Source organism: Balaenoptera physalus, assembly GCF_965194825.1.
Source record: "Balaenoptera physalus genome assembly, chromosome: X".
Taxonomy (NCBI): domain Eukaryota; kingdom Metazoa; phylum Chordata; class Mammalia; order Artiodactyla; family Balaenopteridae; genus Balaenoptera; species Balaenoptera physalus.
The window spans coordinates 114,483,052-114,507,822 of record NC_138903.1 but is presented as its reverse complement, the minus strand read 5'-3'; the positions used below and the strand labels follow the sequence as shown (position 1 = coordinate 114,507,822).

The 24,771-nt window shown below is 48.3% G+C and overlaps 1 protein-coding gene and 1 long non-coding RNA gene across 15 annotated transcripts in view; both read right to left on the bottom strand.

Moving 5' to 3' along the window:
- ARHGAP36 (Rho GTPase activating protein 36) overlaps positions 1-16,682 on the bottom strand; it is a 31,162-nt gene extending 14,480 nt beyond the window's left edge. The window contains exons 1-6 of one of the 14 annotated variants that reach the window (XM_082445358.1): positions 16,520-16,657; positions 10,377-10,458; positions 10,126-10,172; positions 8,970-9,059; positions 8,066-8,156; positions 6,076-6,230 (exon numbers count right to left, since the gene is read on the bottom strand). Coding sequence is in view for 1 of the 14 variants with exons in the window: in XM_082445354.1 (XP_082301480.1) it covers positions 16,520-16,577 (58 nt within the window). In the remaining 13 variants the exon portion in view is untranslated. Of the gene's footprint in view, positions 1-3,445; positions 3,466-6,075; positions 6,231-8,065; positions 8,157-8,969; positions 9,060-10,125; positions 10,173-10,376; positions 10,459-16,519 lie in introns of those variants that run through there. The other 13 variants (XM_082445359.1, XM_082445355.1, XM_082445356.1 and 10 more) reach the window with 13 other exon arrangements.
- Positions 1-24,771, bottom strand: part of LOC309652040 — a 655,586-nt gene that overhangs the window by 445,655 nt on the left and 185,160 nt on the right. The window lies entirely within an intron of this gene.

Below are 24,771 nucleotides of genomic sequence, written 5' to 3'. Positions count from 1 at the left end.
TAAGATAGGTAGGTAATGATAGATAGAAAGATACAGATATATATGGTTTTGAAAAACACTATTATGAAAGGTAGAGAAGAGGAGTGAATAGAAGAGAAAAGCACCAAAAGCCCTATGTATTCCTCCCATCACGTCTCTTGCCTCAGCCCACTCCCCAAGCTGACAGCATGGCATCCTGAAAAGGTCCTGAGATATGGACTAGAACTTGGGTTCAAATCCCAGCCTTACCACCTGTAAGTTCACACACTCACCAACCAAGTCACTTAGAGCTAATTATCTCACTTTTGTGAGCCTCAGTTCCATCACCTTACAAAGTAAAAACCATGATATCTATCACGTGTGGCTATGGTAAAGATTAAATAAAAGACAGGGTGACATGAAAGAATCCTCCAAAGGGTACAGTGCTGTACCAAGGTGAGGAATTGTCCCCCCTCCCCCGCCAAATACCTGCGAGTCATATTTGAAAGGAAGACTGAGCAGAAGTGCTGCTATCTGGAATGAAGCAGACAGTGCCCCCATTGAAGAATGCCCTTGTACCATCCATAGAAGGTAAAAGTGGGTACCACATCCTGTCAGCAGGTAGCTCACTTTCAGAGGGGATGAGTTGAACTGTTTCTTCACTGGGTCTTTCATGATCAGGAATGCAAGGCAACTAACTGTGGGGGTTGGGGGGGATCAGCCTAGGCTCTGAAATGTAGAAAAAAGTTAATTGGCCCACAAAAGGGATTTAGTCCCTACCTTTGGTTTCCTCAGCACAGTGTGCAAGCCATCCATGTTAGGGATGGTGGAGGAAAGGGGGGGGGGGCATCTGGAGTGGAAAGTCCCAGTTCCTGTCCTTGGGGTCTTACAGCCTAGTTGAAGGTCACATAAATATCAAGAGTCTGACATGGGTCTAACATCGTCCTTCCCTGCCCTCATTTAAATACATTTCCTCTCCTTTGTTCCTTTAAGGAATGTTAAGAATTGACTATTTCTTCAGGTCCACCAGCGCTACTCAGACCCTTATTCAACTGTAGGTTTATAGTATGCATTCGGTAAACTCTGATTCATTTTTCCCATCTTCTCAACTCCCCTGGTCCCAAGCCCCCTTCTTTAAGACATATTCCCTTACAGACACACACATTTCCTCTCACAAACATACACACACACACACATCCTCATGCGTTCTCACATATGCATTTACACACACATACACACACACACAGAGAACAGACTTACCCAATGTATTTGCTACAACAGAGGGAAGGAGGAGGCTCTCAATTAAAGAAAGAACCATCAAACATTTGCCCCTCTAGACCACAGCTGAGGTTTCTACAGAGTGGACACGAGAGAGGAAAGACCAGTAGGGACGCTTCCCCAAACCATCTGGACAGAGACCTGTCAAGGAAACCTTCAGAATAAAGTTGTTCTCCAAATCTGTGCTGAGAGCTACCTCTCTTTCACCTTTGTTCCCCCACTCCCACCTGCTTCCCTTCTCCTTTGATTGTATCTCCCCCAAGAAGCATTCAATTTTCTGCAGTTTTCTTTTTCAAAATCCTGTCTGAATGGCTGTCATAGGGAATTGGGGCTGTGGGAGATGTTTTCCTGATAGGAATGGTATTTTTAAACTACATTTAAATAAACGTATTTTTTTTAAAAAAATCAATGTCTACCTACCTGTATCTATCCTCCTTCAAAATTACACCACTGTCTTGGCTATGACGCAGTGCAAAAAAGAAAAAACAAACAAACAAACAAACAAAAACCCTAGACCAGGAGTCAGGAGGTCTGCCTAGTTACTAAGGAGCTGAGTGGCCTTGGGCAAGTCTGTGAGCATCTCCAAGCCCCAAAACACAACCAGTGTCATTTATTATTATCCGGTTTATCTAAGAACACGGTGGAGACACAGTCCTCACTTCTGCCTAGTCCTTGATTCTTCTACAGGACGTAGCCACCTCCAGGACACAGGGCCACGCTGCCGCTGCCCACAGCTGGAAAGAGAGAGCATCGCTGCCCCTCTGCAGGTTTCTGTGCGCCAGAGTGGAGAGTGGGTCTAAGCGGGTCTCCCTCTCCCTCCCTAATGGAGCCCTAGCCCGGTAGTCTGCCCTCTACCCAGAGCTAGGTGAAGGTGAAGGGAGGGGGAGCAGGGTGAGGGGGAAAGGGACAGGAACCGGCCAGCCAAGACTTGGCGCCCTCCCCTCGAAGGGTTGTCCCGGGCCACAGGTTGCCGCTGCGAGCGTGGTCAGGCGGGGTTGCGCCCCTTGCGTCTCGCCCCTACGTGGCTCAAGAGCGCGCAGAACCTGCAAAGTTAAGCAAAGCCCCGCCGCGCGCAGAAACCACTCTTGCTGCTTGCCGCTGCCGAGAATTTGAAAAAGGCAATCTTTCTTGCGTGCTCCACGTTTGAGCCATTGAACGCGAAAAGCTGGGCACCTAGTTCAGGACCCGCAGGCTTCCTCTCCCTCCCGCACGTCGGGCGCTCCGCTTGGAGGGCACTCACCTCCCACTCAGCCCCTCGAGGGGCTGCACTCAGGCCCCTGGAGCCCTGCCCCTGCACTACCTCTTGGCGACTCTCCTGGTCCGGCCAGGGAATAAATGGCTGCGTGAGCCGCTGGTCAGTCCTGCGGCGCGACTACGACCCGTCCTGGGACGAGCTGCAGGCGCTTCGAGCGCTTCGCTCTGTCGCTCAGATTCCCCCACTCTCTCTCTGAAGCTCCCGCGGTGGGGCAGGAGCTGATTCATAGCAATTTTCTACGCAGCAGCCAACTCAGTGCCTTACGCATACCTGTTTGCTAAATTCCCGGGGCTACTCCCACTGCTTCTTATCATACCCCACAATCATCTCTCCCTTTATTCAAAGCTGATTTCTCTTTCAAGATTCAGCCCAAGGGTCCCTTCCTTTGAGGGCTCCCTTTCTCTTCCGTTGGCCATGCCACACAATCTCACATTACAGGCGAAGGAAAGGCAGAGGTGGAGGTTCAGATGGAGAAGAAACTTACCAAAGGGCATTGAGCTAATTAGTGGCAGAGCCAAAAGGCAGGCCCCAAACTCCTGGAACCCCGCTCAGCACACTTTTTGTTACCCCTCATCACTTCCCTTCTGCCCTGACTAGTATGGCATTGAAGGGCAGGTGGCAGCCCTTTGCACACAAGGACTGCACAAGGAGCGACTCCCGGCCCCTCCTTGCCTCACTCTTCCTGATCTTTGTTCGCCATCTTGTCCAGGGCCTCTGATCTTTCAAACTCAGAGACAAGAAAGATCATTTTGTTCAGAGTTCAATGAACAACAAAGCAAGCAGAATTCCTCTACCTATCTGGATGAGAATGGTCTCAGTAACCCACCCCCAACACACACACACACACACACACACACACACACACACACTACTACAGTCTTCATCTTTCTTTTTCTATCTTCTTGGCACCTGGAGAAGTCAGAAGGCCATTCACACCTGCCCAAACCATCTTACCTTCTAATACTGCTTCCAAAAATGCCTTCTTCTAATCTGCAACCCAACAATCATATATTCAAATCACTATTCAGCCAAGCAAAAATGTATTATTCACAAGCACAAAATATTCTCATCTGACGCAACAAGGGCAATACGGGGTTATAAGCGCAAGATCTCAAGTGGGGAGAATTTCAAATACACAATTACACTCCCTCCCAGTTGAATTTTCTCCTCTCCTGGATGAAGTAAATGGATGAAGGGAGAGTGTTGTTGACTGGATGGAAAAGAAAGAGGAGAAGAGAATCAAGAATGTCAGAGACTCTAGTTTAGCCCAGCAAGAGGGAAGGAGAAGGAGCAGAACCTAGGCAAAGGAGAGGAGGAAGGAAGGGGAGGGGGAAGGATAGAGGGCAGTTGCTGACCCCAGGCATACATAGGTACTGAGGTAGCCAAGGAAGACATGGACTTATTCCCCAAAGGCTCAGAGATGTGGCTCATAGGGATCTGACTTGGAAATGAGATCCAGAAGCCCAGTGGCGAGTCTCTCTTAACCCCTAGCAAAGGGAGCGAGCTTCTGGCTCTGGCAGCAGCATGGGTGGCGCTCTTTTCACTAAAAGTACCACCTCAGCACCAGCACTACCAAGAAGGCGCCCTCTTCCCCTGCTCCTCTTTCCTACCCCCACCCCTCAGTAATTAAATAAATCTTACCCACCACAGGAATGTAATTTGAATGCTCAGGGTGGTTTTCCCTTCCTTTGAAGGAGAGGATCTCTCCCTCTCCACCTGCTGAAAATGGGCTGGGTGCTGCCCCTTTATACATTCTAGAGCACCGGATCAGGAGAGGGGGAGAAAGGGAGGGAGCGGCAGTTTGAGGCTGGTCCAATTTGTCCCTGGCATTCTCTCTCTCTGTCTCTCCTCTTGGTTTTTTATGCAGCCCCTCCTTCTGGCCCTGGCAGCTCTGCTCCCCTTCCCCACTGCGACATCTTGCAGCCAGATCCCCACCCTTGTGATAAGGGACTGATACTGGGGTGCACCTTTCTGGTGATGCTTGCTTTCCAATGTGGGATCTTATGCTGATATGCCAGGGAAAGATCTGAATTGGGGGTAGGTGGGTGTCACCGAAGATGAAAAGAGAAACCCACCCAGGTAGCCAACCGCCTTGAAAGCAACACGGGTTGGCTTTGGGGGCAGCCAGGAGACATGATTTGAACCTGAGTGCATAAGGAGCCAATTTAGGCAGAGGACTGGCAGGTTATTGGCTTGAGTTACAGTGATTGTCTTGGTAACATAAATACATAAAGACTGCATGATATATTAGAAAGTAGATGATGATTGAATATCACTCAGCCTCAGTTTTCTCAACTGCAACATAGCGGAATAAATGCTCACCACATAGCACTAAGGGGAACAGTGTGTGAAATAACACTGGTAAAATACTTAGCACAGGGCCCAGCACAGAGCCCCTTGCCCACTTAACACTTCCTTCTGGTGTTGAGAACAGGAAGGAAAAGGGCTTGCCCAAGGTTATACAGCAAGTATCCAAGTCAGGATTGGAACCCAGGTCTCCCAAAGGATGATTTCCACTCCACTTCCTCCTCTAAGAAGCTGCCTGGCTATCCTTTGGGACTTGGAGGGGTAGAAGTGTGGAGGTGGGTTAGGTGCTGACTATGTTTAAGCATATAGACGTCCTACCACTTAATCCCAGCCTCAAAGGCTTTATCCCCTTCTGATCATCACTCAGGTAGTATCCCCTTGCCATCTTGGACTAATTCATTGTCACTTTAGTGCCACCTCTGCTGCCCAACTCTGAGATAGTGACTCACCCTCTAGCTGGCCAGGGCCTCTGCCCTCCAGGAAAGAGGCTCTCTTCTTAACTGACTGCAGAAGCCTCAGCCACAGTGAGACAACCCCCTTCCAGGGAAGCTTAGGGCTGGAGGGTTTTGAGGAGGAACGGAATAGCCCCCTATTCAAAAGCCACTGCCCTCCATCCCCACAATGCCTGGGGTGCTGCTATTGGAATCCTCTCTCTCGAGTCCTTATGATAACTCCTTATGTGCCCTTAAGTCTCAGTGTTTCCAAGGGATTTCACCCAGGGCGTCACTTTGCCGCATGTATACAGCCTGTGCTGTATCTGGCACTGTGCTAGGCACTGGCAAAGCATAAGGTTAGAGAAGATGTCCCTGGCATCCAATGAGTGTTCATTACAACTAAAAAATAACTCAGCAACTTGGAAAGGGGGAGAAGAATTCGGGGTGGGGGTGGGAAGGGTTTAGGAAGTCCCTGTGAGAGGTGAGGTGATGGGCAGAGTGGCCTCACTGCAGCCCCGAGGACTGGCGCTGTGAACTGAAATGTCCTGTGGCTAGTGAGTGGCGTCACTAAAATCACTGGTGCAGGCATTTCCCTTAAATACAGCACATCGCTTAAGAAATTGAGTGCTAACTGAACCTCTGTCCATCTTCTGGCTTAGAGGCATTACCTGGTGGCCATATCTCCGGCCTCTGATCCCCCTCTTTCCCAAACTCCCAAATCTTTATCCTTGGTGAGGGTTAGGGAGAGGGAATGGACACCCTTTGGACTTTAACTGGAATTAGCGCTTTACATATATTTCCTCCTTTAAATTTCACACCCACCCCGCAACTTAAGACAGTGACCTGCCAAGGTAGTCAGCTGCGAAGTGGTAGAGCTGGGATTCGAACCTATACGGACTCCGAAGCTTGTGCACTTTGCACCGCAAGGCGCTTTACACAATGCGCCGCCTCAGGCGGAAGTCCTCTTCCTCTTCCTCTCCTTCACCTGCTGTCCATCTCTACAGAAAGGAGGCAGGCGGAGGACAGGAGCCAGATGTTCATCTGGCCGCGGAGTATTCTAGAGTGACCCCTGTAGCCCGCCACAGAGGGAGGGGACCTCAGACTGTCCCGCGGGGGCTATGCCGCCAGACGTGCAAAGCACCCTAAGCGACACTACCGCCCCCTGCCGCCGGTGGCTCCCTGGCCAAGGCGGCTGTTCTCCAGAGGGCTTGTGCGCTAGAAAAAGCTCACCGACTGCCCCAGAGCTGTCGCGGGCTGGTGCTGGGCTGCAGATAGCCCTGCCAGATTTGTTGACAAAAGCGGGAAGGAGGAACATTTATAACGCCCTACTATGTGTCCAGCGCGGTGTCGGTGATTTCTAATAACCATTGCCTTTTATGTAAAAATTAGTTGCTTTGCAAAATAGTGAGCTCTCTATTAGGAGACGTCTTCAAACTAGATTAGAACAGGTTTCGCAAAAAGCTTTTCTGCAGATCTAAACTCCTTACTTCTTGAAACCAGTAAAGCTTTCCACCCCTAACAGTTGCTCACTCTCCCGGGTAGGAGGGGAAGAAGCCCCCACCCCCTCCACCACCTCCCCCCGCGGTGGGGAGCAGAGGTCAAAGCTGCGAAGGGGTCTGAGAGGGAGGCGGCTGGGGGGAGGAGCCTCCGGCAGGGTCGACCAACGCAGAATCAGGGTCCCGGCTGGAGCTCACGTGCCCTCCGCCCGCCGGCGGATTCCCCAGCCCTTCCAGTTTTCCCGGGTTCGGACTGGATCCCGTCTGGACCCAACTCACTCACTCTCTTTGCTCGGGAATGGGGAACAGGCGGGTTAATGGGAACAACACCCCAGGTCAAAGGGAAAAGAGCGTCTGTGCCCGCAGCGCCTCGCCCGCCCATCCCCCCCTCCTTTCTTCCCCCTCCTCCCATCCTCGCCCCCTTCTCTTCCGCCCTGAGGGAAGGAGGGGGCGGGCTGTATGTGTATGTATGTATGCATGTACGCGTGTGTGCGCGCGCGCAAGTGCGGTTCGCCTGTGAGTTCCGTGTGTGGCTGGGTGTGGGGTGTGTGTGAGTGTTGCATGTTTTAGTCCGAGTGCTGGGTGTGAAGTGTATTTGGTTTGCGCTCGGACGTGGAGCGTGTGTTTGTGCGGTGTTTGTGTGTGCACGTTTGTAGGTTGTGTGTTTCTGCCCGATGACAGTGTGACTATGTGGGTGCGGTCTGGATACGGGTGTGTTCGATGTATGTTTCTGCCGGGGTTTGTGGTCGTGCTGTAGTGTGTATGTGTATGCAGTGTGTGTATGTGTGTGTGCCCGTTGAAGCTTGTGTGTATATATTTGTTTGATGTGTGTTTACCCTTAGCTGTGCTGTGTCAATGTGGGTTTACGGGCGGTGGTTGTTGTGGTGTGTAGTGTGTGTGTTTGTGAGCAAGGTGTCTTTATATGTGAGCTTACTTAAGGCGTGTGTGTTCAAAGGTTTGTGTGTGTGAGGGTGCAATGTCTGTGTGTGTTTGAGTGTGATGTATTCATGTGTGTGGTGGGGACGCATGCAGCCAATGTACGTGCTAGGGTGGAGGGCTGAAGACCGTGTGTGTCTTGGAGGGGGGTCGCGGCGTGAGTTCACCGGTGTGGTGTGTGAGAGAGCACGGGGTTGTCTAAAGAACCCAAGTGGCTGTGTGCTTGGTGGTTTTTTTTTTAATTGGGGGTGGAGGGGGGCTTTGCACCAGGACTGGGACGAGGAAGGAGATAGGGGCCCGCGACCTGGGCACAGTCTCCCCTTGGCCTGATCTGCCGGCTCTGGGTCCGCCGACCCCCCGCTGTGCGCACCAGGCCCGCTGGGGGCTGGGTGTGAGCTTACCTGACTGCTTAGAGGAAAGAAGAGGAGGGCGTCGCACGTGATTGGCCAGGTAGGGCGCCTAAGGCGCGGTTCAGGGGCTGGTGGGAATAAACTGGAAAGATTCTTGGTCACTGATTTCCCCCCCCCTCCCCCAGGAGATCCCAGTTCGTGCCCAGCAAAGCCCAACTATTAGCTCAAGGCTTGGCTGTTTCACACCTCTTTGGCTTTGTGTGGGCACATACACTTGCCTGGAATCCCTTTCCCCCTGGGCCTCGTGAAAAACTCCTACTTATTTTTTTAAGACCTAACTCAGGAGTCACAAAACTTTCTCTGCTTTTCTGTACCCCTCCCTCCCAGTTGAGGGCTCCCTCCTTTGAGCCATCATAGTTACACTCTTCATACTTCTCATGACACGATCATGCATAACTGCGATTATTTGTCTCTCCTTTTAAACTCTGGGCTCCTATAGAGAATGCCTGGTATATAGTAAGAATAATAATAGTGATCATGATAATGTTACCATTTATTAAGCACTTATTGTATACCAGACATTGTGCTAGTGCTGTTACATGCATTATCTCCTTGAGTCTTCACAATGACCTGATGAGGTAATTAGAGCTATGACTTAATATTTTGCACATCACAAATCGAAGTCAGAGGAGTTAAGTAACTTCTCCAGGGTCACACAGCCATTGGGAGGCAGAGCTGGTATTTGAATCCAGGTTTGCCAAGCTCCCTAAACCTTTCTTCTGTTCCAGGCAGCCTCACCAAGAGTCCCTCATTTCTGCTAGGCATTGAAGTCTCTATCAAACAGTATCACCTCCCAACAAAGCTTTCTTTGGAGTTTACTGACAGCTCCAAGAGTGCTCAGCATAATTACTTTTCTTTGTCTCTCAGACAGCTGATACCTTCTCCACCTAATTACCTGCTTTGTTGACACCTCAAAATCTTTAATTACTCTAGGCTCATAAGCACCTCACCACCTCCAGTTCTGGGAGCTCTCCTTAGGCTGGTGCTGAAAGAAAGAGCAGAGAATGAGCATTTTCTAGCCATAGGGTCAGGGGAATTGGGTATGGATGGGGATGGGGGTGAGGGGTCAGGATGGAGTAAGGGAATGATTTCACAGCTCCCCTGGGACCTATTTTTATGGCATTACCACCAGAAGTTGGTATGTAGTAAATTTCAAGCAGACCAGTCACCTCCATATGAAACTGCATATAGAAAAACAAGCAGAGCCCCCTCAAAAGATTCCTGAATGGGTCCCATTTTGTATTATTCATGTTTGGCGGGGAGAACTGTGCTTACCTAATGGGTTCATGCTGCTCTAATGCCTTCCAAGCAGCCTCATCTGAGAATTTCAAATTAAAACAATACATCGCATTTTGGGGGAACACATTTACTGGGGGGGGGGGTTGGCTCCGTCACAGCTAAAGGGCCGCTGGAAGAACGGGCTTCCAGCTCAGCCCCCAGGGAACCAGCCTAGACTGCCGCAAAGAGGTCAGGGAGTGGATAGAGAAGGACAATTCAACAGTGGTGAGTCACTTCGCCACTTTTCAGGGGGGAAAGCGGAAAGCGAGGAGCACGATTTAAATTGCTACTGTTATTATTGTGCCCTTTCAACTGGCACAAATGAGCCTGGTGTGCGGACGAGAAGCAGCTGTAACATCCATAAAGCTTCACCCCCAGCTGGGCCTGGGTCAGCACCTCATCCTGGGTGGGCAGGAAAAGCATTGCCTAAACTACTACATAGCCAGAAAGTCTTTTTTTTAAAAGTGCAGGTGGGGGGGCTGTTGCTAGAGAGGCTAGTGTAAGTCACACAGGGCACAGAGTAGCTGAAGCCCCTTGGTAAATCTGTACAAGAAGTTCACGCAAACTTTGGTGTCTCCCAGCATCTGATCTCAGGCACTTGGCTTTCCTGCTGCTTTGGGGGCCAGTCTGACACCTCCTCACTCTCCTCTGAATATACCAACTCCACTTCCGCTTCCTCACAGTCGATCCTGTGAGGCCTCTGCCTCCCACCCCTACACACATACGCTCAACCACTGGACCACCTATCTAAATTCTTTTGTGTTAAGTCCCACCTGAATTCATGAAGACTGTCTGGTTCACTCCAGTCCAGTACTCTTACCTGTGAAATGGGGAACAAACTTCAACTTTGAAGAAGCTAAAAGCTCCAAGATGCTTTAATAACCCCCATTACAGGCAAGGAACCAAAATGTGAATTTTATTGAAGAGGGAGACCTTGGTTTTCACAAGAAAAATGTGAGTAAAACCCTTTAAAGATGAGGACCTTCAGACAGCTTTGAGCTTGTATCCCAGCTCCATCACTTACTTGCTCTGTGATCTTGGGAAGGTTACTTCATCTCTCAGAAACTCAGTTTTCTCATCTGTAGATTGGAGCTGTTAACACCTGCCTTAGACATGTTCAGATGACAAGGAGGTAAAATATGGAAAGTGTCAGCCAAATGTCTAACATGTCTAATAAATGTTCAAGAAAAGGCTAATTCCCTCTCTTGCTTTTACTCACGCCCTGCCCATATAGCCCAGAGGGTCTCAACCGGGGTGTTCAGGTACTGAAGCCGACTGACTAAGCCAATTTTCCTCATTACTGTTGTGTCTGACACTCTTGAAATAGCCCCTCTTCTTTTAGGGTGATGTTTTTATCAGCCCTAATGCAGCCCGGAAGAACTGGGCCCTAAGTCCAATTCTCACTCTGCAGTTTCTCCTGGCAGTGTTAATGAAACCAACGTTTCAGACGTAATACTCCATACAGGAAAGTTTCAAACTACCTGCTCGGCATCTAGACTTCCTCCCACCCCAGCTATGGACTGAGCTCCCCAACCCTCACTTCACACCCAGTCCAGACCCTGTCTCTTAAATGTGTGCCATTGTACCCAAGAGAAAGACAGCATAAATATTCCTTGGCTAAACTGCCCCCACGACTTCTGTTTTGTTTTTTTGTTTTTGTTTTTGTTTTCTACCTCTAACCTAGAAATTAGGAGGGGCTCCCAAGGCCACCCTTTTTCTAGCAGCCATCAAGGTTGGGGGGTAGATGAGGGGAGCGATGATGCTTCTCTGAGATATATTTTGCAGCACCTAAAATACTGTTCCATTTAGTTGTTATTTATCTGTTCGCAGTTAAAGGAAAATAAAATCTACCCTTTGGTAAAGTAAGAGAAGACCCCGATCTGTGCCCTTTCCTCCCTGATGCTATTGCCTCCCTCTAGAGACAAAAACAAGTCACTACAAGCTGAAGCTGCATTTGGGCAGAGAGTGGTGGGTGAAGGTTAAGAAGTTGAGGGTAGGGGGTGGATATAATCTCAGGGAGGGATAAAGAGGCTACAGAGTAGAGAAGTATTGAGAGTCATGGCAGAAAAAGCTCTGAGAGGCCGGGCTTCAGGTGCTCCCAGTCTCTGGAGGATGCCTTCAATTCCTCCCTCTCCTTCACCTCTCTTATTCGTCCTGCATGCTACTCCTCACTGACCCTGGACTCCACCATGCAAGATAATCTATTAGTGAGTCCCTCTGAGGATTTAGGAATTTAAAATCTTCTCTAGCTCCTACCCCTGTCGGCTTCTGAGGAGGTCCTGCAGCCCCTGCTTAGTGGAGGAAAGCGGGAGGGGTAACAATTACGGGTCAGCCAAACTATACAGATAATTGTTGGAACAGGGGTTCAAGATAGGCCCCAGGCATTTAATAAGCATCCCTGAGTGCAGGGACCTACCAGTTGCTGGGTAGCAGGTGCCTATCCCGAGGAAGCCGCGTGGTTTCTCAAGAAGTGTATCTGAGACGTGACAGTAGCTGCCAAGGCTCATCAAACATGCCATCTACCTACTTCTGCTGATACATGTGAGAACAAATGATACTGCCAGAAGGAAACAGAAATCGTTTCCTAGTGACTCAGAGCCCCAGCAATAAGGACACAGGTGGTGTTTGCATTGCATCTTTCAATTGAAATGTGCACCTTTTCATAGAAAGGAATCTATAAGTAGTCAAGCAGATCAAAGACCAGAATTTGAACTCTGGGCAAGGGAACATCATCAACATTGTACTGACCACCTAGTAAATGTCTGCTCTATATCAGCATAGCGCTAGAAGCTTTGCATGTGTTATTTCTTTTAATCTCACTCAAGCTTTGAAATCGGACCAAAAGGGGTTGTAATCCTTGCTCAGCTACTGTGTGGCCGTGGGCAAGTTACTGAACCTCTCTGAGTTTTTGTCTTTTCAATGAAGATAATACTTACCTCAAAGAGTTGTTATGAAAGTTAAATGAGATCATTTGTGTAAGATGACTGGTACACAGTAAATATTTGAAGAAGGACTAAAACACATCTTTTGATACATGAACCATAGAAGGCACTTAATATAATGATATCTCCAATAACAATAATATAACTATTATTAAATAGTTATTAAAAATCATAACGATTATTATTTATAACCTGGAAATGTAGGTATTATTATATTATTTTAAAAGAGGCTAAGAAACTTGCTTATTGCACAACTATAAAAGCAGGTTCAAACCAGTTCTACCTTTTCCCACCCAGTGTTAGAGGACATTTCATGATCATTGGGAGGATCACATTTGGCTGACCTGATCTGGTCATTACACTTAAACTAAAATTTGAAGAAACAAATCCCTTAGATTAAACTATGTATAGTGGGATTTTAGATCATTGTAATTATTGTATGGACAATTTGTATACTATAGGCCTTCAGTTAGCCTTTTAAACACCTTTTTAAATTATAAGAGTAATTTAAGAACAAACTTAATAGAGATTTTGGGAAACAGAGAAAAAAATAACTATAATCCCACCAACCTAAAAGGATCTCTTAGTTTACCTTGTGGCTGAATTTTCTTCCAGTCTTTTAAAAATGCATATTTGACACATAAATCATACCATTTTCCATGTCGCTACATATTCTTCATGAACAGCATTTTTATGGATGTAGACTTAGTCTAACAAGTGGATATGTCATATAGTTTATTTAACCATTCCACTACAGTTGGACATTTAGGTTGTCTTGGCTGATAAGTGTGAAAAAGGGAATGAAACTGCTTTTCCTGTTGCCATCGTCACCCTCAGGGACCTGGTATCCTGCTCTATCAATGCCCAATATGCTTTCTGTCATTTGATATTTAAGCTTGATGAATGTCAGCTCTACTGCTGGGGCCTGAGGTACACTTGCAAGAGTATTATTTTCTACCAGTTTTCATCACACAGATTCTGCATTCTATCCTTATGGTTGGTAAAGCGTGGCCTAACCTAGGAACCTAAGCTCTATAGAGTGTCACATTTTTTTCCTATGGAGAAATACCTTTTGAAGTGGAAACAAATGATTTTCAAAGGAACTTTGGGAAGTCCTGCCATTAGTGGATGAGGGTGCTAGTCTGATGCTATGACCAGGGAAGTGGGGTGTCTCATTGGCAAACTCGCCCCAGCTTTGGGAACTAATCCTGTGCGGCTCAACCAGGCCTGGCCTCAGCGAATCGATTGGGTCCCATCCCCAAGAAAAGATCAAATTTGTATGTAAAGTGGGCCCTAGGGTCCCTTCAGCTTTAGAGTTTTGGCTGCTTTACAGAAGTCCAATTGTCTGAGGCTAAATCCAATGCCAGGAGTGAACTGGGGAGAGAATTTCAAGTGGGTCAGTCGTGCTGTCCCTTTCCCTGGGAAAGAAGACCTTTCTGGGTCCCCCTTCTTCCCAGATCTCAATGATGCCTCTCCCAAATGTCTTCATATGGTCGTCGATTGCCCATTGCAACCCTCAAAAGATTGTTCTGACGTACCAACAATCTCCTTAGCAAGAGGTGGGTGGGTGGGTGACGGGACATTTAGAATACTTCCCCCACTCTTCCCAATCATCGGCCAGCTACTCCCTCCCTCTGACTCCTGAGGATTTCTGGAAGGCATTTGAAGGGAGGCACCAAGGGCAATTGTAGCCCTACGGAATATCAATAGTTATGCACAAAGTTACCTTTCATATTGCACAGCATTTCTTGGTGGGGCGGGGGGAGGGTTGCAGTGAATGAGCTCTTACCTGGTCAAAAACTGTACCCAAAGACTAATTACTTATTTCAAAGTGATGTTGTGTGACTTAAGTGAGATCATACATGTAAAGGACTGAGACTAGGGCCCAGCATCTGGGAACTACTTCACATATATTAGCTGCTCTGTACAAGTAATAGAGCTGGGGTAGGCAGTGGTGTACCACTGGCATATGTAGGGGGACAGGTCTCATCAGACTGGAAACGCAGTAGCAAATATAAGGTCTTGCACTTGAATTCAAACAACAAAATACAGAATGGAGACTCTGAAAAGAACTTGAGTTTACTTTTTAAAAAATTAGTCGTTTCAGGTGAAGAAAGTACTTCCAATATAAATTAGCTATTTGTATGTGAACTACGTGGCATGTACAAAGGACTTGTGTGTAGTGCATGCGTGTGTGATGTGGTTATGATGCATCGTGTGTGAAAAGTATGTGGTGCATGTGAAGTATGTGTTTGTGCGTTGGTGACTTTGTATGTGGGCATGTGCGGGTGTGGGAATGTGTATGTATGTGTGTATTTGTGGCTATGTGTCTGTGTACCATGAGTGTGAACGTGGGCTTCCAAAAGAGGGAAATTCAGCCATCCAGGACTATATTTACAGGGACACAGCTGGAAATCCTCTTTTGGCCAGGTCACTGGGCATTCACAACTTGGAGCATGCTCAAAGAAGAGCAGCTAGATGCGGGTAGGAGCCTTGTAGCCATGTCACATGTTAAACAGATGAAGGAACTGGGGAGGTTTGGCCTGGATAAAAACAGGGGTGAGTGGGGGTGGGGGAATGGAGAGGGCTGGCACTGTTCTCTTGGAAGGATCGTGAAGGTCAGTGCCAGAGCCAGAAAAACAGAGATTTGGGTTCAGTTTAAGGAAAAGCCTCCTAATTCTAATAGAAATGACTGTTTTTAGATGGTGATGGGCTTCCTTGTGTGATACTGACCCCTTCCCAATGGGGTTATTCATAAAGGAGACTTCATATCCTTGATCTCATTGGAGTCACACGACAGCCTTGCAGGCCAGGCAGGGATGGAATGGTTCACCCTACCCCCTTTACAAGGGTAGGGTGTTTGAGCTGTAAGGCCTTAAAAGGCATCTTAGAAAACACCCTTAATTTTGTTCGATTCACCGGGATCACATAAACTTGAAAAAATATACAGAACAAAACAACTCTCTGTGTGTATGCAGATCTTTTACTTTCTCAGAGAACTTGCGGCCTTCCAGAGACAGCTCTTGAACTTGCTAAGCATGCTGCAGTCCCTTAGTAGTAGGTCAGACTCCTGGGATGGTTCTCAGGGTGCTGGGGCCGGCAAGGACTAAACATGGGTTTCTGCAAAATTAAGTTGCTGAGGCCCCTCCTCTCCCTGCCTCTTCTCCCCGGCCTGTGAGGGGGCAGAGGAAAGAGGAGACAACCCCAGGTTTGGTCTATGGCTGGCGACCAATGACGCACTCTCACCAATATAGATTTTGGAGGTGGAGACTATGGAAAAACAGGTGGCAGTGGGGGCAGGTGGCAGCCTCGAGGGGGTGGGGCCTACCAAGGGGGAGTGAAGGACAGTGTGGGTGGGGGTCCTGGGAAATCTCAAACAGAAAAGATAAGTGTCCTGAAACTTTAAGGAGGAAAAATAAATAATCAGTTTCCAAAACGTACTTTATAGAAGCACTTCCAAGAAGGGGGTGAAATGCCACCCACGTATCACAGTGGTGCTGTGATCTTTCGCACACCTATGTCCTCAACTCCGCAAGGATAGGGAAAACAGCATTGATATCAAAGTACCCAAGGGAAGACCCGGACTAAAGGCCCCAGGCCTCTGCCATTGGGAGCTTTGGGGCAGTGGGCAATTGGCAGGGCCTCAGCAGAGCCAGATTTGCTGCCAACTCCTTGTATGACCTTGGGCAGGCCTTTGCCATGTCTGGCCTTCAGTGTCACCATCTCTTAAATAAAGGGGTTGAATTCGATGACTCTGAGGGACCCATGTCGATATTCGGTAGTTGAGTTTGGGACAAGGTGGGACAAGCTTCAAGGCAAAAGGATCCCCCCACCTCCATCTTCAGGGTTCGCGGGCCCTAGCTGCCCGGCCAGGGACGTTCATCCTTGGGCCTTTAGGGCCCTTGGGTTTCAGGACTGTGCTCCTACGCGTCTGGCCCCGACTCTCTAGCTGTCCCCGAGGACGGCTGAGCCAGCGACTCCGCCCCCGCGCTCGACCCGCATCCCGCCGAGCCATTAGCGCGATTGCTCGCTGTTCCCGGCAAAGCCGGTGATTTATGCGGGGCCTCGACGGGGCAGTCCTTGAGCCAGGAACAATTAGCTAAAAGCCAGCGGGAAGGGAGGCGAAGGGACGGCGAGCCAAGCCCCAGGGCGCCTGGCCGGGGCTGCAGCCGCCTGCAGCCCCAGCGAAGGACCCCAGCCCCCCGACTCGGTGGGCCCCACTCACCACGGCGGGGGCGGGGCTCGAAGGCCGAGGCGAAAAGGCAGTCCAGCATCCACGCCATGGCCAGCGCTCGGCGCCGCAGCCTCGCAGCCGGCTTCCGCGCCGGCCCCCGCGCCAGCTACCCTAAGTAGCCCCCGGTGACCACGCCCTGAGCCGCACCCTGCACCCAGCTAAGAGTGTTTCGGTCACCGGACACCTCGGGCATGTCACGAAGGGGGCAGGGCCTCAGGGGAGCCCCCCCTCCCGCCGGAGGAGAGGCCGCTGGTCCCGCAGCCCCTTTCCCCCACGCGGAGGGAGGCCGAGGTACAGCTCCTGCCCCGGGAAGCCCTGGCTCTGAGGGCGGGACCGTGCCCCTAGCCCGGGGAGCCCAGAGTCTGAGGGGAGACGCCATCTCTGCCCTGGTGAGCCCCGAATCTGAGAGGGAAGGGAGGCCCCTGCCCCCAGGGGCCCTAATCTGGCACGTAAAAAGCAAGCCTGTCCCCTAGAAGCTGGCATTTGAGGGCGAGATAGTGCACCTGCCCCTGGGAGCCTCAGATCTGAGGGTGAGATTGTATTCCAGCCCTGAAACCCTCACGTTTAGCGGACACATCATCTCAGCCTTCGGGAGGCCCCATCGAGGCGGGAAGTGGTGTCTGCCTTAGGAGCCCTGAACCGGAAGGGGAGGCACTGCCTCAGCCCTTGGGGACCCCCTGTCTTAGGGGAGGCACCACCTCAGCTGTGAGGAGCTCCAGATCTGATTTGTTATGTCACAGCTCTGTTCTCGAGGATCAAAAATGTGAGTAGGAGAAAAGAGTTTTGCTCCCCAAGGGGCCCCAAAGTTGAAAGTAATTTTAATGTTCCTGCCCTGTTCCTGGATCCCTCGGGGAAGAGGGAGATGCTTTCCTGCCTGGGAGCTTTTGTTTTGAGGGGGTTGATCCCTAACTGAGACAAAAGAACACGGTGTCAAATGTGTATAAATATGGGGTGCACCCCAGTTGCCACTGACTTACGGATTCCACCGCCTATGCTTTTTGCTCAGGGCACTGGCATAGGAGGGGCACCAACCTTTATTTTTAGAAAGAATTTGATATTTGATATTTCAATGTGGGGGGTGGTACTGTGTTGGATTTCGTTGCACTTCTTTTATGGCTTTGTATTTTTAAATTTTAAATACATATGGGGGCACATACCATTATAGGTTCAGTGTTTGGGGGATCTGGTGGTAGTAAACAGCCACCAGAGATGGACCATATTGAGCAAGAAGGGCTTCTAATCGAAATTTCCTTTTCTATTCAAGTTCAGGCTCCCAAATTAATTTCTCCCCCAGTTCTCCACTGGCAGTCGTACAAACATGACTCTGTGCCTTGTTTTTCTCCGCTGGGAAAATGGGACTCTGTCGATCAAAACGCTAGAGGAGGTAGAAAGTAATATGAAAAATCCTCTTCCAGCAGCTCGATTGCAGGCTTGAGGAGTGGAAGCTGCAATCACAAGTCCTTTGGGGAGAGCAGTTATTACATTTGCTTTGCTAACCACTGATATTAGCATTAATGCAGCAAAAGAGGTGCGTAAAATGAAAAAATCGCCTGTACTTCACCATGCAATTCTTAGCAAAGCAGAGCTGTAGTCAGAGTTTAAAGGGCTTCCATTCATTTTCCTTCCTTTCTGGGAAACATGGTACTTCTCTGCCTTTACACCAATTTCTAAATCATTTCCAATTTTCTCTGTTTTCTAAAAGCAATCAGAGTCAACAAACATTCACCAGACCTGCTCTTTTACCAATTTCTGCTGTACAAATACCCAGTCAGCCAAGCCAAACAAGTCTGACATCTAGAAATGTCCAGTCTCAGGCTCTGGATATTGAAATCTCGCCCTTACCTCTTCCCACGAGCATGTACACCACCAGCTTTTGTAATGGTCTCAATGGGTTTCTTTTTTTTTCCAGCTGAATGAGATTTTTTGGGGGGGCTCCCTCATGGCATAAAGGTTGCCTGCCCAGCCCAATCCAATGGCCCTCAGTAACTGAAGTTTCTCTGATTCCAAAATAGCTCTACCTAAAGTATAAACTCATGACCACTATCCCTCTTGGTCACTTTTTTTTCTGCAGGAGGTGTGATGTAGTAAAGGAACAAAGCTAAGGATGCTCACAGACCTAGATTGGAAGCCCAACTGTGCTACATACTAGCTATGTAATCTTAGGAAGATTATTTAACCTCTCTGAGGCCTAGTTTTCCTCATCTGTAAAATGGGGATATTAACAGTTGTGAACAAGCTCCTGGCAAACCAAAGCCTACTCATTTGGAAAAAAGAAAAGGGGAAATATAGAGTTCAGAATTCTCAAAAAATTTTATTTAGCAGTCAAGTTAGCAGTTCTCCCCAACTCCTTTTTCTTTGACCTACCTCCTCTGCCACTTAATTACTTAGTGTTGTTTCCTTTGAAAATATTTACCCTTAACTAAATGTCACATAATAGAGGAATGCATTTATCCATCAATCCATCCATTCATTCAACAAATATTTATTAAATGTCCTCTGTGTGCAAGATATTGAGCTATGTATATAATGTTGATTCACTCAATGAATTATTTTTAAATGTATAATTTGGAAGCCTATATGATAATCTGAAAAAAACATTTATGGTTATTTTAAGTGAAAAATAATCAAAATGCAAAATATATGCACACTATTATATAAACAGTGCAAATAAATAATAAGCTTATACATAGAAAAAAAGTGTTAACATGAAACACACCAGAATCTTAGTAGTGATTGTTTAAGCAATGCAATTATGGGCAATTTTAAACTGTTTTATTATTTCCATATTTTAGTATTTTCCAACTTTTCTATATATCTTTTTCTGGAGTTAGAAAATACTACTTATAGGAAAAAAACTATAACCTTGTCCACAGAATAAAGGATGAGGTTAGGTAAGGGAAAGACTGGGGCCTTTATGCTGGGATTGTGCTCTTGGTACAGGACACTGGGCCTGGCTTTGGTGACCCAGAAAAAGCTAAAAGTTGGTCTGTGAGTAAAATGCAGAACTCCCGTCCTGTGCAGGGCCACATAACCCGTTATGGTATCTCCTTTCCAAGAATGCAGAGGTCCTTAGCACCCCAAATGAGCAACCAAGAACCTGCTAGCCTGGACCTGTAACCCCTCACACCAAGGTGTACAAGGGGCACATTGGGTATATATGCCCTCACCCTAATAGTTTAAGGCTTAGAGCTTTACAGCTTGCTGCCTCTTAAGGGTGTCTCATTGCAATTCCAGTTAAAAACCAAGCACGCTGCTCCTAACTTAGGTCATTGTCTGCCATGAAGTCTTTAGCAGGAAGAAAACATATTCTAGCTAAGAAGAAGGCACGATGATGAAGTCAAGCTGGGGGCTTGCTGACGTTGAGAAGAAAGGTTTCAAACCTTCTATCTTTTTTCCTGAAGCTCAAAAGTAGTTGGCACCCATGCAAACAGTTGCTATTTAAATGGGATTCCAAGCATCAAAGGCCTGTAAACTTTGACATGGACCAGGATTTTCCAAAGTATGGTCCTTTGGACCAGCTGCATCAGAATCACTTGGGATGTGCTGTAATGATGCAAATCCCCTGCTCCCACTCCAGACTCATTGAACAAGAATCTCTGGGCATGGGGACCAGAAAACAGCATTTTTAACAAGCTCCCCATGGGGGCTCTTATACCCAGTAAAGTTAGAGAAACTCTAATATAGAGGAAAGAAGTCTTTCCCTGAAAACCCTCCACCACTGTCTCTTCCCATTGCCCTCCAGCTACAAGGAACACTTGGGCAGCCCTATGGAGAACTTGATCCCTTTAACCCCACTCTACTTCCTTTGGGTGTATGGGTAAATATGTAGCATAAGAAATTGAGCAAACCTCAAAACTTGACTCCTGATAGGGTCTAGTGGCATTCAAAATGAGCATACACCATAAAGGTCATTCATTTGGATTTTCTAAGAATCCTTGTGTATGTTTATGTAGCATTTTTCAGTCAGGTTATCTCACTTGGATTCCCTACTTGGGGTCCTTACATCAGGCAAGAGGCAGCGGAAGCACCGTGGAAAGAGTATGGCATTTAAAGCTAAAATCTTAGGAGTGAGGCTGGGCATGTTGACTGACTGGCTGAATGGATGCAAGTATGTCTGCTTCCCAACCTGAACCCCAGACTCCTCCTCTATGAAATGAGGGTCCCTGACCCCTGCCCAGCTTCCTCAGCAGGTTGCTATGAAGGTCTCTGCAATTTCAGGAGTGAGATAACAAAGGTAACTACCCCCAGGCCCATGGAAGAAATTGGGAGATTAGCAAGCTTGCCTCCCAACACCCCCTTTTGAGGAGTCCTATCAGAAGGTCCACATGGTGTGTATAGGGTCATATGTGTTCTCTAAAGGGGGCTATAAGCCTTAGGACCCCAAGACTTTGCCTCTCTGCTATTCTGTTTGGGAAGGATTTGTCTGGGCTCATGGTGAACATATAGCAAAATCATGGGGGACCATTTGGGACCTCTCTGAACCTCAGAAAGACCTTGGTTTCCTCATTTCTCAAGTGGAGTTGTACAAAGAAAACTTGAAGTTCCTTTGCAGCTACTTAGCTTTCCTAGGATACACTGCTTCTACAGCACTTTATTTTCTTCCCCCACAGCCCTATTACTTCCAAGCATTTTCGTATCACCAAAGCCTGACAAGGTCCTGGCACCATCTTTGTGAGGTAGAAATGGGAGAAAATTATTCCCATTTTTTAAGTTAGAAAAGCTGAGGCAAAAGACAGTAAGTGACTAGCCCAGAGTCACCCAGGGGAGGAGAGATGAGCCAAGACCAGCCTCGAGACCTCTCACCCCCCTGCCCGTTCTTTTCCAGCGCCCCTCAATAGATCCCAGGAGCTGTCTGTCAGTGTGCTGACACCACTCAGGAAAATGCAAGTTTCATCCTGACACCAGGAAGACAGAGCTACGATTACGCTTTGGTCCCCAAGGAGGCAGAGAAATTGCTTTTCGTTGACAAGTGCATCTCCCACACACATATCCCTCTGGTTGAATGAAAAGATAAAATCAAGTTAAAAATCCCAAATGCTCACTTAATTTTGTAAAGCATTTTGCTCTTTGAGCTAAGGGTAGTTAGGATGATAGAATTTTTTAAGTCTTAGAAGTCTCGACAGGGTGGGGCGGAATAGTAGGAATTAAGGGGGAGCACAGAAGAAAATGTCAGAAAGAAGAAAAAGTAGAGAGGTGATCTTTTAGTTTTGTGCCGTAATCAATAAGAGAAAATGGAGTTATCTGAAACAAGAACTAGAAAGAACTGGGGTGAGTGTTTACGCCTTTGAAAAACTGCAAAAGATGTGAGCCACTGAAATTTCCATTATAAATGAAACTTTTGTGGCTTTCAGTAAGAAGAGTTTGGGGGTTGAGCTGGGGGACTCTCGACTTCATGTGTTACCAGCGGCGCCCAGGACTGCTCTTTACTAGCTCTGAAGGTCATCTCTGTAAATCACTTGCCCTTAAGTGTTTAAGTGTGGCAGCTCCCCATGTGCTCTCATATCTGTTTTCACATCTGAGCCTCATACAGCTTGGGAGATTGGCAGGAGAGAGATTAGCACAATCCCCATTTTACAGATGAAGAAAGTGAAGCTCAAGAAAGGGAAGTGACTTGCCCAAGGTCATTCTGCACTTGGACCCCTGTTTATGCCTCCTTCTGTTGTGCTTAGCTCCTTCTCACGCTACCCATATGCAGATTTAAATCTGGTCTTTAGACCTCATATACTTCTTGATCTCCTTTGGACTCTAGAGACTGGAGCCTTTCCCGTAGGTGAGCATCGTAGGGTCCTCTAAATGCCTCCCGGCAAAGGACATTCTTATTCTGAGGAGATATATGCTGAAGTATCTGCAAGTGAAGTGCCATCATGTCTACAATATAGGAGACGGGGGTGGGGAAGAAAAGAGAGAAGGGAGAGTGTGCAAATATGGCAAATTATTAATGAGGGTATGTACAAATATTTGTGTCATTCTTTCAATTTTGCTGTACATTAAAAAGTTTGAAAATACAAACTTGGGGGAAATCTCTCCAACCTAGTTAGCCACTCCACCTGCCTACGCTAAAATCTGGGGGTCAGTGGCACATCCCCTCCCACAGGGGCTCCTTCAGAATGTCCCAGCCCCAAGCACAGAACTAGCTCAGCAGGAGGGACAGGCTGGACCCATGACTGGTTTTGATGTCTTAGATGGAGCTTGAGTGGTGGGAAAACGGCTGCGTGTACTGAGTGGGAGTTTGAGGTGAGGGATTTTGTGGCAACACAGCTAAATGGAAGCCCTAGAGAAAGAGTCCCCCCACAATCTAATCAGAGCTGGAATTTTTCCAAAAATAGTTTGCTTGTTTTTTTAAATTGCAGGGTTCACTGATCAGGGTTGGAAGTGTCATTAGAGATAATCCAGTCCAACTTCCTCACATCCCAGGGAGGACACTGAGATCCAGGGAGGGAAAGTGACTTACCTAACATCGCCAAGCAAGTTAGTGGCTGAAATGGAACTAGAAGCCAAGTGTCCAGCCTCCTAGTCCAGGGCTCGGTCCATTACATCACACCTGTCATCTCACCTTGGATTCGTGGGCTCTTGAAAGGTCATCTGCCCACCCCAGGGCTTGCTCTCTTCAGACCAGCATGGCACTTGGGGGATTTGCAGTCAACAACAGTCCCTGCCACTGGGAGCAGAGCCAGGTGCCTGAAGATGGCACCTGTCACATCCCACTGGAATGAATGACCTCCCTCTGAAACCGAGATGAGCCAGGCGGAATCTGGGAGTAGCACCTGGAGAGCAGAGTTAGGCCAGGCCTGTGCGGCTGGTGCGCCATGAACATTCACGGAAGAGGAGGCCATGGAATATGTCCTGAGCACTGTTTGCTGGGGAGCTTTCCACCTCTCTCGGACCCCGAGTGATTTATTGATTATTCTCGGGGCAGCCACTCTAGTTCATTGGTTTAACTTCCATTACCCTGAGGGGGCGGGGTGGGGGTGGGGGGTGGTCTACCTGCCGCTTCCCCTGGTCTGTCTGCTCACAGGATTGGTTCATCAGACAGCTTAGCTAGACCCTCGTGAGCCTGTCGGGATTAATGGCATTTGACTGTAGATCCTGAGAAATCACATCAGTAGCTGCGGGTGGGGGTGGATGGAGGAAGCAGGAGGAGAGCAGAGGAGAAGGAAGAAGAGCACAAGGGGAGGGAAGAAAAGGCGGAGGGAGAAGGGCAGAGGAAAATTCAATGAAGAAATTCCCTTGCACACCAACCGCTGACATTTTTGAGGCTGTAGCTCCTCTCACTTTTAATCACCTCCTTTGTTAATTGCCATTTGTCAACGCAAGTAAGTCTTTCTCCGCTATAACTCAATCCTGGGACAACTCAAGTCTTAAGGGCTCAGGGCTAGCTCCAGAGCCCAGCCTCCCCTAGCTAGTGAGTTGTCTGTCCTTCTCCCCTGCATCCCTACATCCCAGGCACTGTGGGGGCTGGTATGTGAACACCAGACTTGGCCTCAGAACTAAAGATGCTAAAGGCTGACCTTATCTTCCAAGCTGTTTTGGGTCTGGCACCTACTCAAGGCCCCTCTCTCCTGACTTCTGGGACCAAGAACCCTCTCCTACTTTCAAGCACCCAGGGCTTCTAACTGCCCTGCCAGCCCACCTTCCAAATCCCAGGAGACTTGTCAGACTGTCAGCTAAGGGACAAGGAAAAGAGGGGCTATCTGAGCTCTAACTGCCTAGGACCAGAGAACAGCCACACTGGAGTGGAGGGGTCCTAGCGGGGGCCAGATCAAGTGGCAGTAAGGCCATATGATGCATTCAACAGACTCTGGGCCCCCAGTGCCTTAGAGAATAACAGGAAAACTCGAGCCTCTGAGCGACTGTGGACCTTGACTTTGTTTTCAAGAGGGGCTCCGGGGTGGTGATTTCAGGGAGGAAATTGGGAACGAAGAGACCGTGTGGCATGGGTATAGGTCATAGATGGCTGGCTCTCCTGGCTGGGCCATGCTCTGGGGCTATGGCTCTCTTCTGCCTCCCTAGAGAGAGAGCTACCAGTATATCCACCAACACACACCTTGCTATCCTCAGAGACTGTCCCTCAAATCTACTCAGTGATAGAGAGATGCCCTGAAAGGTATGGGGTCAGGACTGGTGATATTAATGTCCAAGGCCAGGTTCAAGGACTGAATGCAGAACCTTGGCCTCTCTGGGGTTTTTGTTCTTCCTTCCCACTTCAAAGGTGGGAAGGGCCCCCTCGGGGGCCCTCCTCACTG